At 46.5% G+C, this 15,015-nt stretch overlaps 1 protein-coding gene across 2 annotated transcripts in view; it reads left to right on the top strand.

Annotated features, from left to right (window-relative positions):
• PDCD6IP (programmed cell death 6 interacting protein) overlaps positions 1 to 15,015 on the top strand; it is a 450,822-nt gene that overhangs the window by 190,255 nt on the left and 245,552 nt on the right. For both annotated transcript variants that reach the window (XM_085607570.1, XM_085607569.1), the window contains exons 10-11: positions 5,626 to 5,803; positions 10,534 to 10,645. In XM_085607570.1, coding sequence (XP_085463696.1) covers positions 5,626 to 5,803; positions 10,534 to 10,645 — 290 coding nt within the window. The remainder of the gene's footprint in view (positions 1 to 5,625; positions 5,804 to 10,533; positions 10,646 to 15,015) is intronic.

Genomic DNA, 15,015 nt, shown 5'->3' with positions numbered 1-15,015 from the left:
ACGACGAGGAGACGGCGTTGACTTGTCTGGTCATGGAGAGGGAGGAGTCCAGGATGAAGCCCAGGTTGCCCGCGTGGTCCGTTGGTTTGAGAGTGGTGCCCAGGGCAGGGGGCCACCAGGAATCGTCCCAGGCGGAGGGTGAGGATCCCAGGATGAGGACTTCCGTCTTGTCCGAGTTCAGTTTCAGGCGGCTGTTCTTCATCCATTCGGCTACTTCTTTCATCCCTTCGTGAAGGTTGGCTCTGGCGGTGGCGGGGTCGTTGGTGAGGGAGAGAATCAGCTGGGTGTCGTCGGCGTAGGAGATGATGTTGAGGTTGTGCTGGCGTGCGATGTCTGCGAGGGGGCTCATGTAGACGTTGAAGAGGGTTGGACTGAGCGAGGAGCCTTGAGGAACGCCGCAGATGACTTTGGTGGCTTCAGATCTGAACGGGGGGAGGCGGACTCTGTGTCCTTCCGGCGAGGAAGGAGATGATCCACTCCAGTGCCTTCTCCTGGATTCCGACGTTGCTGAGTCGCTGCACTAGTGTACGGTGGCACAGTGTTGAAGGCCGCGGAGAGGTCTAGGAGGATGAGGGCTGCTGTTTCTCCGTTGTCAAGCAGTGCTCGGATGTCATCGGTGGCTGCGATCAGGGCGGTCTCGTGCTGTGGTTGGCCCGGAAGCCAGACTGCGAAAGGTCGAGGGAACCGTTAGTCTCGAGGAAGGCGGCCAGCTGCTTGTTGACGGTCTTCTCGATGACTTTTACAGGAAACGGGAGCAGCGAGAGGGGCGGTAGTTCTTGAAGTCGGTGGGGTCGGCTGATGGCTTCTTTAGTAGAGCGCTGAGTTCGGCGTGCTTCCAGCTCTCCGGGAAGGTAGCGGTGTCGAAGGAGGTGTTGATGATGTCCCGCAGGTGGGGTGCGATGACAGCGTCTGCCTTGTTGAAGACATGGTGAAGGCAGGGGTCGGTAGGAGATCCGGAGTGGATGGAGTTCATCGGGCGGACGGTGTCTTCGGTGCTGATCGGGGACCAGGCGCGGAGGGTGGTGGTGGGGGGCGGTGGTTCGGTCGTGGCGTGCGTCGGTGGAGTGCTGAAGCTGTTGTGTATGTCCGCGATCTTGTTGTGGAAGTAGGAGGCGAGGGAGTTGCAGAGGTCTTGCGAAGGGGTGCTGTCGTTGTTTCCGGCGTTGGGGTTGGAGAGCTCTTTAACGATGTTGAAGAGTTCCTTGCTGTTGTGTGCGTTGTTGTCCAGTCGTTCCTTGAATGCGGTTTTCTTGGTGGCGTGGATGAGTTGGTGGTGCTTTCGGGTGGCAAGCTTGAGGGCAGTCATGTTGTCTGGTGTTGGGTCTCTGCGCCATGTTCTCTTGAGGGCTCGGCAGTTCTTCTTGGAGCTCTTGAGTTCGTCGGTGAACCATGGGGCTTTCTTGCTGCCGGGTCTGCTAGGCGGGGTCTTCAGAGGGGCGAGGTCATCTGCGCAGTTGCTGATCCACTTCGCGAGGTTGGTGGCCGCCTGGCTTGGGTTCGTTGCGCTGGTGGGAAGGTTCATGCTCAGGGAGGTCGCGAGCTGGTCGGCTGTGATCTTGTTCCAGCTTCTGCGTGCAACCTGTTGCTGGTGGTGGTGGATCGTGGTCCTTCTGAAGCTGAAGTGGACGCAGCTGTGGTCCGTCCAGTGGAGTCCAGTGGCGTGGCTGAAGGCGATGTCCTTGCTGGATGAGAAGACTGGGTCGAGTGTGTGTCCGGCGTAGTGGGTGGGGGGGGTGGTGACCAGTTGCTTGAGTCCGAGGTTGGCGAGGTTGTCCAGCAGGGTGGTGGTGTTGCGGTCGTTGTTGTTCTCCAGGTGGAAGTTGAGGTCCCCGAGGAGGATGTAGTCAGCGGAGAGGAGGGTGTGCGGGCTGATGAAGTCGGCGATGTCTTCGCTGAATTGTGTGCGTGGTCCCGGGGGTCTGTAGATGAGGGTGCCTCTGAGGGTGGTCTTGGGGTTGATGTGGACCTGGAAGTGCAGGTGCTCGGCGGGTGCGAGGGTGTCGTCGGTGTTGGTTGTGATGCGGATGGTGTTCCTGTGGATGATGGCGATGCCTCCTCCGGTCTGGTTGATGCGGTCCCTTCGGATGATCTTGTAGCCGTCTGGGATGGCAATGGCGGGCGCTGAAGAGGCGTTCATCCAGGTTTCCGTGAGGAAGGCGACGTCTGGTGAGGTTGTGTCGAGCAGGTTCCAGAGCTCGATGGCGTGTCTGTGGACGGAGCGGGTGTTGAGCAGGATGCATTTCAGGTGGCTGCTGCTGTTGCTCGTCTTGGTCTTGGTTGGTGCTGGAGTAGTGCTGGTCCGGATGCAGGTGAACTTGCAGGCGTTGCAGCAGAAGGGTCCGTGGGTGCGTCTCGGGGTGGCTCGGTAGCATCCTGGGATTCGGCCGGCGTTGAGGGTGGCGGCGTCGTACGTCCGGCGGGTGGGCTGGGGTCTGCGGGGGCCAGGGGTCCTGGCGCTGGGCGCGGGCCAGGCGCAGACGGGCGCAGACGGCCTTACCTTTGGCGCACCTTCGGCGCTCAGTCAGCGCTCCCGCTGCGCGCGTCCGCTGCGCGGTCGCTCTGGGGGCGTCATAAGAAGGGGGACGAGAGGGCGGGTCAGCTGGGCGGCGGGAGCGGCTCGGCCAATGGGCCGGTGGGCCGGTGGTGGGCGGGGCCTGTGGCGAGCTGCGGCGGGAAACTGGCGAGCGGGCGGCTCTGCGGCAAGGCTGGCAGGCAGGAGCAGGAGGCGTGAGGAGGAGCAAGGGGGTGACCCAGCCTGGTGAGAGGCGCAGCGGTCCACCACAAAACAAGGAGACAAGGCGTCCACAGGCATCCGTGATCTTAAACAGTTTTCGACAGTGTTGACTTGGATGTGCTCCGTGCCCTCAGGAAGGCCAACCAGGCGGAGGTTATTCCGGCGGGAAAGGTTTTCAGCGTCCACCGCCCGTTTATGGCGATCCGATGTGTGGGATAAAAGCTGCTTTACTTGTGTTTTAAGTGTAGAGACATAGTCCTCCACCTCAGATAGATCTGACTCTGCCGCTGTCACATGGGCTGTCACGTTGCGATGGTCCTGGCGGATGAGTGCCATATCGACGCGGATCTCCCCTATTTTGGTTTCCATTGATTCCTGACATGTCTTTGTCTTGTAGTATGGTGGCCAGGTCACCCTCCGATCGCCCAGTCGTAGAGGTCCCGCTCCATCTTGGGTAGACCCAGTAAGTGCATATTGTTCCATTCAAGTTTAAGTTGGACAGGCCTTTGCCCCTTTGTCCTTCCCCCATGGTGGGAAGAATGCTACAGAGAGTTTAACACTCAATTAGACGTCTCACTCTTCTGTATGAAACGGCTGAGCACTGATCGTTTCAGCCCAATCAGATGGCCATAAGGTCCGCACACTCCAACACGATCTCAGAGACCAAGGTCTGGTTTTTGGGGCAGGCGATCCCACAGTTCATAGATCCCCAGGAGATGCATCGCGGGTCACACACATCAAGACTTCCACCGAAGATCCAGCGATAGACCCGTCGCTGATCATGCTTCTCCTCAACTCATCCTGAGCACAAATAAGGATCACTCCGTTTGTCTTTTAATGTTGCATGCCTCGGGTGTCACCGGATTCTTCGGGGCAGCAGGTGGCTCCAGTGCTCCCCCTCCCTTCTCTTATATGGGGACACTGGTTTCCTTGTTATGCGAGTGCGGCTTAAGTCGAGCGGCGGGGAGCCTCAGGAACGCCCCCGCTGCCACTCAATCGGCGACCAGAGCACACCGATCTCCTCTTCTTTGGCGGGTGGGGGATCTCTCCACCTCAGGGGCTAATCTTCCCCCTCAGCACCGATGGCAGGACGTCTCTCCTGTCCAGTGCCTTCAGAAATAGTTTTACAGCCGCCCGGGCCTAGGAGACGGGGCCCACCTCCCACTTGGAAAGGATCCGCTGCCGAAGGGCACACGCTTAAGGCCCCGGCTGCAGCTTCACCGGGCCTCTGCGGGGATGTGCGTTCTGCCGACCACAGGCCGAGCCCCCTCAGAAGAAGCCCGCAGCCAGTCCCGGGTCATCCGCCAGAATCCCTGCAGGCAGAGGAGATAGCGCGGCATTCACGCCACCAACCACCGCACCTTTCCCTCATCTTCTGATTGCGCCAGGGGCCTCCCCGCTTGCCCCCGGCACCACAGATAGTGTCTCCGGCAACCAAGGTTTTGGTCTGGAAGACTTGATGTGGATCTCCCTTAAACTCATGGATCCGTTATCGCTGACTTGTGCTAGAGAAGATTACTTGTCAAGCTGACAGCCCAAGCAGATTGTATTGAGAAATACAAGTGCCCAAATCACTAATGAGGTGCCGATTAGGTGTGTAAACCCCAGTCGTGAGGGGATGAGACGCATACGTTCGCTAGGAGACTTTGATTCAGCATGTAACGTGTTTCTTCTGCAGGCATGTGACCCCAGACTTGACTCTGTTTTAAGGCAGAGATAGCAAACTGGGGTCTGTTGTGCATGTACGCATTTGGATAGTATATTGCAGAAGTGAAAGTTGGCTGTGGTTGCCCGAAGTGTCTGGTGTATATTCAAGGGTCTCTAATGAAAACTCAGTGTATCACAGTTCATAGAAGAGAAAAGAGCTAGTCTGGGCCACTTCTAAGTCGATATAGTGGCCTGTGTGGCATTGGTAAGCCTGGGAGATTATTACCATAACTAAAAACAATGCTGTAATATGTAAAAACATAAAGTGAGGTTTTTATATTGCACTGCTCGGGGCTCGAAAATGGTAATTCGATGCTGCTGGGCATTTTACTGGGGTCCACAGGGCATGCAGGGGGCTACTGGGCCTCAACCATGGGTGTTAAAGTTGTTTACCTCTTTCCCTGGTCCGTCCTACTATGGCTGTGTAAACTTTGCCAAGTGCATCCCCTTCAGCACTAGACAGCAGTCACCGGCTTATTGGGGATATCCGTATTGTGGTGCTCAAGCTCAGCACACCTTAGGAGAATAAATGATTGTCCAACCTATTTCTTGACTCTCAGAAAGAACTTGAATGCTCACTGCAGCTCAGTATTCTACACAATGCAATGTATTGTCCTTATGCTAGAGTAGATTGATGTCTCTTGGCCTGTGCCCCTCTCTTATGGTCTAGGCGGTTCCCTCCCCATGTCTGGTTCTAGTTCGATTCTGCTCCGGTGCAGATTACCCCCATATTCTTGTGTTAATGCACACTCTTTTTAACCTGTACACTGATTCTCACCCAGTGATGTGCTTCTCTCAGTCTGTGAATGGGCCAACACATCTCTGCTTTAAACATATACGTTTTCCCCTTGTTCTCAGGGGGAATCATTTCATAGGTTGATGCTTTGTATAATGCATCAATTATATTCATTAAAGTCCTTGGGTGATGGGAAGGTATGACTCATAATTCCTGTATCCTTCATTGATCTTACATCCTTTGAAGGTGTATATTCTTAGTATATTTACACTGTGTCAGTTTGATACTGATCAGAAGTACATCTTGGCATTGATATTGTTTGAAAACCTGTGGTGCTATTTGTATTAAGTCACCTGATAGTATGAAGGTAATTGGGGCCAATGGGTTGTAGTTTATTTTAACTTTCTAAATGTTTATGTATTCAAATTAATTTTCATGTTTTTGATAGCTCGTTGGCGTCCCTGAATCTTCCTGCTGCTATTGAAGATGTGTCTGGTGACAGTGTTCCTCAGTCAATCTTACAGAAGTCCAAATCGGTCACTGAACAGGGTGGCGTCCAGACTATTGACCAGCTGATTAGGGATTTACCTGAACTTCTACAAAGAAATAAAGAGATTCTGGAGGAGGTACTGTAATCTTAGCTACTTTGTGTGTAAGGTTGCTAATACTCCACTGATTTGAAAAGTAGAGTTTTAAATACGGGATGCTTTATTTTACTTTAATTTACTTAATCAAATACTGCTTGTATTGGAACGTTGCACAAGAGTTATATTTTTGGGTATTTTTACTGTTTTTGCTGTGAATTCTGGTAGTGTATTATCAGTGTTTTACTAGTATGATGTCTTTCCAGTGTTTATATAGGTATGCTGGTATTAATGTTTGCTTTGTACACCAACATATTTTGTGTATATGTTTTGAATATTTTTGAGAGATCTGTTTTTGGCTCAAGGTCACAGCGCTGCTAGAAGAGGGGCAGACCTCTGTGTCACTGTTGGATATGGCTTTCATAGTGTCATAGTTGTGAACAACCGGATTCTGACGAAGCAATAGCAGGAAACAAAAGCTGATTCCCACTCTTGTTTACATCATAAGGGGATGTGTTTGTGGTGTAGCCAGGTCTTGAGAGACTCGAGTGAGGTGGCATAGTAGCAGCCAGTAGTCTCACCCACCTTCATCTTCCTCTCTAGCGTCTTTATAGACCTGAGGGGGTGGGAAAATATAGGTGTTCTTCTGCGCACCCCAAATGGCAAATTATTCTGTCAGTATGGATCGCTGTAGACATGCATTAACAGGAGCTCTGCCTTCTTTTGAGTACACAGCTTTGGGCAGGGAGGGGGACAAATGGCACAGAAGGTGGTGGGTCCAAGAGAGGACTGTCATATTCAAATTCCATCAAACATCACTGAGCCTTTGCAGTTTTATCGGAAGACATAGGCCAAAATTCCTCCAAGGTGATGTGAGAGACTGAAAGTTTTACTGGACCTATGCACTTCAATATATTGCTGCTAATCAGAGTTCCATATATTACTAAATCTTGGGGTGCATTTTAGTTTTCAGATGTAGTTGTGGTTACATTTATCTTTTGTTAGGCCTTGGTGAGGATTAGATAGATGTCAGTTACATTTATATGTAAATACATGGATTATTAAAAGTTTATACTTTATTTTTACATGATTGTAGGGCTCTGTTTTACATGATTGTAGGTCTTTCCTCTGAGAATGTGGATATCCTTATGACTGCAAGGAAGTTCTCCACTACAACTCCTTACAAAAGCAAAGGGCCGAGATCCTGCCACTGGGCACTAGCAACCCACACATCTGCTGAGTTGATGATGATCTGCCCTTTTCACTTCAGTCTTTTTACTGGCTAGATGTAGCCTGAGGTGAACATCTGGTCTTACAGGACTGGACTGAGGAGACCTCCTCCAGGGCCAACAAGGCAGTAAGAAGACATCTTACATATCTAATGCATCTGTTTCCTCTGGTTAGGTCTCCCCCTTCCTGTTGGGACCTAAACTAGATTGTAGCCAGATTTCTACACCAGTCATTTCAGCTAATGACATTCTGTGATATCTATCTATCTCTATCTATCTATCTATCTATCCATCTATCTATCTATCTATCTTTATCATTTTATTAATCAAAACCAAGTATAAACAGTCGTTATTCCGCATATATTCCAACAATGCACGTTTCATTTAGTAATCATATAAGCATGAGTCAGTTTAGTCAGTATCACCATTCAGTGTTATGTCTGTATATTATGCAAATATGTTGCCATGTCAGAGTGTGGAAAGGGAGTGTTCTAAACGTATAACTCTATAGAAAACTTTCTAGCAATCCAGTTACATGTGTCCTTTAATAGGGTACCTCATTAGTGCAGTTATCAGGTTTTAGGTATCTGTCCGGAGTGCTTGGGCCAATGTATATTGCACAGAATACTATGTATTGTGACTATTTTCTTATCCACTGTCTGGGGCAGTCCTCTGTAGATTTGTGGATCTTGCACTTACGTTATCAAAGAAGACTGTTGCAATGAAACGTAAAGCCACAACTGCCCCCTCCAGAAAGTGTTGACAATTAGACCTACTGAATGGTCAGATACTGAACCTATGCTACGGCATTTGGAGGAAAGGAAAGGTCTTCAGAAAACACAGTTTCTGACTGCACATTGTGTGAAGATGTCTCTGTTGCTGTATAATTTTCCAAATGGCATGTGCAGTTGTATGGAACAAATTGATGTTTACTTAGAGCGGGCCAGATATGTTTTTGCACTCTAGAGCACTCCCCGTCATCATGTGCACTATGTGACTTGTGCTTACAATATGCAATTGTCAATATGATGTATACTATTGTAAGCAATGATGTAGACCATTACTCATGAAATACAGCTTTAAATTTTGGTTCCACTGTTTTTATTCTTTTACTCACTCCGTATCTCATATCATACGTTCAATCTGAATGCTATACTATGTACTGGTCAAACAGTCACCTGTGATGTAATTGCAAATTGTACGTAGTAAGCAAAATATGTATATGATAAGATTCTTAATAAGGAGTCATATCAAGATAAGTTAACCCGTACTAGACATTGCTTAAAACATGAGATTGTGCCACGTGCCACTGTGTAACTCTAATATGTCAACAAGTTTAGCATTTTAATACAGTTATCATAAACTCAATAAAAGTGATGTTAAAAAAAATGTATTACATTTGTTATAAAAACAAATAGCGGCTTAAGAAATATAACGTAAGGTTATTAAATGCTGTGGTTAAATAAATTACCTAACCATAGTAATATAAACAAATAATGTCATACCGAACATTTATGTTTCAGTTTAACTTTTTATACTATGGTAAATTTTAGGAACATATCACATAGTCTTCACAAGGTTTATGCAGTCTATATGGATCAGTAATATGCCTAATATGGTAAAAAAAAAAATCCACTGACTCATCACATCATATTAGAAAGACCCCTGTTTGTTAGTGTCTGAAACACGGTCATGATACAAAGAGCAATTGTTTTTTTCCCTTCATGATATCAAAAGGCAAAAAGGTTGCACCACCGTGGTTCTACAATTAAACAACTAATATTATTTGCAGTATGCACTTTTTGCAGTACCTTTCAGTTTCTTGGAGCCAAAATTAAGAAGTCAACAAAGACCACTTTGAATTTTAAGTAGACATTATAATTAATTAGAAATCACATACTTTTTGATTTAAACCCTAATTCTTAACACCACACTACCCACTTTTGAAACCTCAAGTCTTTGAAATGTGGATGGTACGCACTTGTCTGGTGTAGTTTGTTGAACAATCCTACACCAGTCCTCTGTAAACAAGTAAATATGAGGGCCTTATTACAACAGGAGATGTTATCAAGCCTTCTGAAATTCAACCTCTATTTCAACCTCTTAAAAACAGTACTGACAATGTTCACTACCAATTAAAGTAACTACAGAGGTGTCACATACTTCACCTATTGCGCCTAAGATTCTCACATGACCAGCACAGAACTAAGGTTTGCATGGGACAGAAAAACCATCACTCAAGGCTGCGGTCGATCTTCTGGGTGGCCTTGGCATAAAGGTGGGTAAGAGAATGACAGAAAGCATGGAAAATGAGGGAATCTGACACAGATACCACTTGCTTCATCTGTACGACTCTGACTTTAGTCTAACCATAATTAGTGTCTTTTTTTGTTGGGACAGTTCAGCACAATTGTGGTTATATCACTGGTTACCTTGACGATGATTGTTATTGGACTGTTCCTTTTTTCCTGATGGGACGCACTGGTTTACTTGGAGAAGTACATATAAAACTTCACTTCTCTAATGTCTGAATGTATACGTACTGGTATATTTCTGTGGAATGATCGATTTCCTACAATGTCTTGCCAAGTTCTGAATATCCACATTATTCAGAGGACTCTGGCCAGCCATTGGGCTCTTTTTTTGAGACGCAGTCTAGCAAAGGACAATATGACAATGCATATTTGCTTTAGAGTAAATCTTGGTTTATGATTAAGGTGTGCAATAGACACTTGAAGCTTTCACGAGCCGCATTATACACTGGATAACATTAGTTTCACCTCTTTTCCTCTTATGGCTGAAGACATGTATATGCACCATTTTATCATGACTTCGTAAGCACTGCAAATGACGGCCCATGAGTGCAGGAAGTGCAGTCTCAACATCAAGTTGAGTACCTTGTCTGAGTTCGCAACATTGGAGAGTGTGACATAGAAGTGTGAATTTCAGATCCTCCATTTATCTATGTGAAATAAAGAATTGTAAAATTGTTTGTAAGCTCACATAGAGATTTAATCCCTGCTCTGTGATCGACAGTAGATATAATCAAAGCCTAGTAACTAACATTAGCTTAACAGTTACCTGTCCAATATGCCTAGGAACTTTAGATTTGAACAATATATATTACAGCCAGCCATAACTTTTTCATGGCATTTGAACATAAAGCAAATACCCACTTCACCCTCTATGATCTCCCATTCTCAATTTGCAGCTAGAGATTATTATGCGGAACAAGATACTTTGACAGTTATTGGCAAACCTATTCTCCTCACTATCATTTTGGTGCTTGGGTGCTTCCTGCAGCATCTTTCTCAGACTTAATTCAGATAGATTCCTCATGGTCTCCCAAGACCAGCCACAGTCGGAGCTTGTGAAATGCACAGTGCAAGCTTGCACAGGTATTTCTTTTGCCCACCTTTGATTGATATATCTGGTTCTTTAGCTATTTGCTAGGCATTTAAGTCGTTTTGGCTGCCTCCCTCATCTTTCTTTTTTAAATAGTTATTGAGATAATCTGGAACTTGTTTTTTGTTTTTTTAACAGTCGCTAAAGATGTTGGATGAAGAAGAAAATACAGACAATGATTTAAGGAAAAAATTCACTGAACGCTGGCAAAGGACACCATCCAATGAACTTTACAAGCCTTTGAGAGCAGGTGAGCCTAAATGTGTAAACATGCATAGGTACAGGTACGCATACCAGTTGAACATAAATGTAAAAAATTACTTTGGATATCTCACATCGTGTGTAAACAATTGATTAATCTTACAACTGTATTGATACTGTATGATTATTTTCACCAGGTGGATGGTATAGCCATTTTTAGGAAACATTTCTACCAAAAAAATTCTTTGGAGTTTGTATTTAGATTGAAAATTAGCCTGTCATGCATTGGATTTAGCTTGATGTTGATCTTGTGTGCTTCTTGTATAGAAGGATAATACGAGTCTTGTTTAAACCCTTTCACTGATCACCCTTTTTTTTGCTATTTGGGATAGTTGATGCTTAGGCCTCCATAACTTTTTTCCCACATAAATGATCCATTCCAAATTTGCGCCCTACTTTTCCAACATCCTGGGGATTTTAATGGTATCCAGGATTTGTAGATTCCATAAAGAGGACTGAGAAAGTAGCCAAAATACAGCTTAAGTTTGTGTTTTGGGGGGAAAATTGGGAAAAAGTGCTGCAGAGGAAAGTGTCTGTCCCCCCCCCCCCCCCCTGGAAATGGCATCAACGAAAGGTTTGCGGTGCTTAAATCACCATCTTCCCAGCTTTCAGGAACAGGCAGACTTAAACCTGTGAACCGCATTTTTTATCTCAGTTGTGGCACTTTACTGGAAGATTGCCCATTTTAATTCTTTTTTGTGCTTTCAACCTCCTTCCAGTCTGTGTTGGAAACTGGTGTGAAATCCATTGTAAATCTTGGAATACTATACATTTCTGAAAACTAGACACAATTCTATTTTCAGCAAGGTGTCATTTTTTGTAGATCTTTCAAGGTTTTCCCAAAGAAACTAAGCGTTGAAAAAAAATATATTGGAAATTAGTAGGAAAAAACATCCATTTGTGACAATGTTTTCACTCGTAACTTCTCATCGTGGTCGATTTACAAAGGAAATATACCGATACATCTGCTCGATCCTTCTGGTTGTCGGGGATGCATGGAATTTGTGGGTTTTCTAAGAACTCGAAGTATCCAGAGCAAATAACTGAGCTGCACCTTGCAATGGTTTTTCGTATGTGTACCAGGTGTAGAGTGATTTATTGGGTAAACTATAAAGAGTGAAAAACAGGAATCAAGGAAAACCTATACATTTCCAAAATTGGCACAAGATATGGAGTTTAGGATCAGTAGTTATATGTACATCTCTGAATTTGTAGTGCCACATACTACCATGTGATTTAGCATATGTCAAAATGGCTTCTTTCTTAAGTTTGGAAGGCACAAATGCAGAGAAATAAAATTGGTAACACTTGTTCTGCTAGCCTGTGTTCCCGTAAGTCTCCCAATAAAATTATACCATACTTGTGTGGGTAGGCCTAGTGGCCATGATTAGAAAGGGCCCAAAACGCAATATGTGCACATCACACTTTTCTACTTAAAACTGACTCTTTTTTGCAATTTGGCTAGCTGTGGATTTTGGGCCATAGCTCAGCAGGCACCTAGGGATACCTAGAAAACCTGCACATTTTTTAAAACTAGACACCTAGGGGAATCCAGGGTGGGATTACTTGAGGGTCCACATCAGGTTTTCTTACTCAGAAGCCATCCTCAAACTTTGACTAAAAACATATTCCTCACATTTCTGTAACGGAAAGTTCTAGAATCTGGAGGGAGCAACTAATTTCCAACCACTTATCATTCCCCCAAGTCTCTTGATAAAAATGGTACCTCACTTGTGTGAGTAGGGCTAGTGGCTGTGACAGGAAAGGCGCCAAAATGCAACATGAACACATCCCGTTTTTCCACTGAAACCTGATCCTTTTTTTGCAATGTGGCCAGCTGTGAAATTTAGGTCCTAGCTAAGCTGGCAACTAGGGAAACTTGACAAACCTACACATTATTTTTTAAACTAGACACCTTGCGAAATCCAGGGTGAGGGTGGGGGGGACTTGCTTGGCTCTCGCCAGGTTTTCTTACCCAGAAGACCTTGCAAACGACAAACTTTGACTAAAATGCATATGTTCGAGGAATATGAGCTGCAGATTGTGCACTATGCCTAGATCGCCCTCTGGTGTTGGGCTTGGATGTCTGCATGTTGTTTTTGTCTTCGAAGAAGTGTTGCAGTCACAAGACCGGTGACTCCTCCATCTGTGAACAATGCACATGGGCTCCATCGTTAGATTGTTTTTTTCCGCCATCGGGTTCGGATGTGATTTGCTGTGTTAAGGGTCGGTGTCTTTATCGAACCCCCTTTCGACTCGCAATCACACTTAACCGACGGTATTGTCTCGATCGCGTGCCTTCGACGTGCACCCTCGACAACTTTCGAATAAACTTCGACGCCTGCGGACTTCGACGCGGGCCGCTGGACCTACCCGTGCCGGGAGACATTGACGTCGATGGAACAGACTCCCTTTAAGAAATGTCCACAGTGTGGTGCTAAGTTTCAACACTCGGACCTCCATCCTGTTGGCAATCTGTGCCTCTCTCCTGAACATCAAGAGGACGATTGTGAGGCTTGTCTCTCCTTCAAGTCCAAGAAGACCATCCAGATCTTCGAGCTCGACGCCGCGAGATTTCCCGAGGCACAGGTTCCATTCCGGACATCTTCCATCCAGGTCCCGATAGCCTTCCGGCGCCAGAACAGGTCCCGGACTCCGAAGCCGACGTCTCCGATGCTGAAGATGACATCACCCCGGCTCAAAGGGACGTGAGTACCGAGACCCTCGCCCCACCCAAGCCCATACCAACGGCTCTGGTGACACCTTCACGCTCAGGTACAAAAACTTCGAGTGCCCCACCTCCAGACACCGAAGGTCAAAGAAAAGACATCCGGATCGAGCGAACCAACGGGTACCGGAAAGCCATCTTCGGCACCGAAAGCTCAGTCGTGCGAGTTGCCACGCCCATCACCGGGAAAATATTCGGCACCGAAATCGGCAAAAGATCCCTAGGCACTGAAAAAGCCAGATAAGACATCGACACCGAAGCACCCCAGTAAGACACAGGCACCGAAGCAGCCAGGTAAAACCTCTGCCCCGAAGCATACAGAGAAGACTTTGGCACCGAAGCACACAGAAAAGACCTTGGCACAAAAACTTCGGAGCCAAGAACTTTAAAGGACAACACTCCTATAAATAAGCCTCCTAAACAAACGCCTCCGGAGCCAAAACAACCCGCACCGAAGGCCTCGGAACCATGGAAAGCTTCTGTACCGGACACTGTCCAAAAACATCCAAAAACAGTTTCCAAGGAGAAATCTTCGACGCCGAAGAAACCTATCGATCCCGAAGAGATTTTCTTTCCCGATCCGAGACAAACTACCATCTTTATTCACTCAGACTGGTCAGATAGTCACCAAGCTACCTACAAAGAGGAAACCAGAACATTTGCCACATGCTCCAGTTCCTCCAAAGAAATTACACATAGCTACTAATACTTCACCACCACCTTCAGCTCCACCACCAGTTAACCCTAATTTACTCATTTCGCCAGCACACTCTCCACAACCAGAGGATAGCGACAATTCACATGGGATGGGCAAGAAGATGAAGATGTAGTACCATTAGACTCTGAAGATCCTGTTGATCCACCGTAGGATCCAGACCCATGGCATAATTATAATACTGATCCTGATCTAACCAATGATCTGGATTTCTACCCCTCAAAACCATCTCCGCCAGATGACAATATGGGTTTTGCCCAGCTAATCAATAGGGCCGCCACAAACCATAAGGTCAAACTACATTCAGATCCTGTAGAAGAGGATTTTCTACTGGAGACTTTTGACCAACCACAAAAATCTACTCTCGTCTTACTCATGTTACAAGGCCTTCTTAGATACGCTCCTGAGGTGTTCAAAGACCCGGTTAGAGCTAGGGTTCTTAACCCCAGAGTAGATAAGAAATACAAAGCAGCTCCCACTGACCCTATATACATCAAGGGCCAACTTCCCTTAGATTCACTGGTTGTAGCCAATGCACGCAAGAGAGCAAACTCTCAGTGGTCAGGTGACACACCACCTCCTGATAAAGAATCTAAATTATTAGACGCGTCAGGTAAACGTATGGTGTCTCAAGCTGCAAACTCGCAGAGAATAGCAAACACACAAGCCCTTCTAGCAAGATACGATGGGGCCCACTATGATGAGCTGGAAAAGCTCATGCAACATCTGCCTCAGGAATATAAGGACAAAGCTAATGACCTTATACAGGAAGGCAAACTAATAACCAATACATCCATCAAATGCACGTTTGACGCAGCAGACACTGCGTCCCGTGCAATAAACACCAGTGTTTTGCTATGCAGACACGCCAGCCTCAGGGTATCTGGATTTAAACAAGAGGTACAAAATATCTTCC

This window comes from Triturus cristatus, chromosome 5_2, assembly GCF_964204655.1.
Source record: "Triturus cristatus chromosome 5_2, aTriCri1.1, whole genome shotgun sequence".
NCBI lineage: Eukaryota > Metazoa > Chordata > Amphibia > Caudata > Salamandridae > Triturus > Triturus cristatus.
This window is presented reverse-complemented; position numbering and strand designations above follow the sequence as displayed.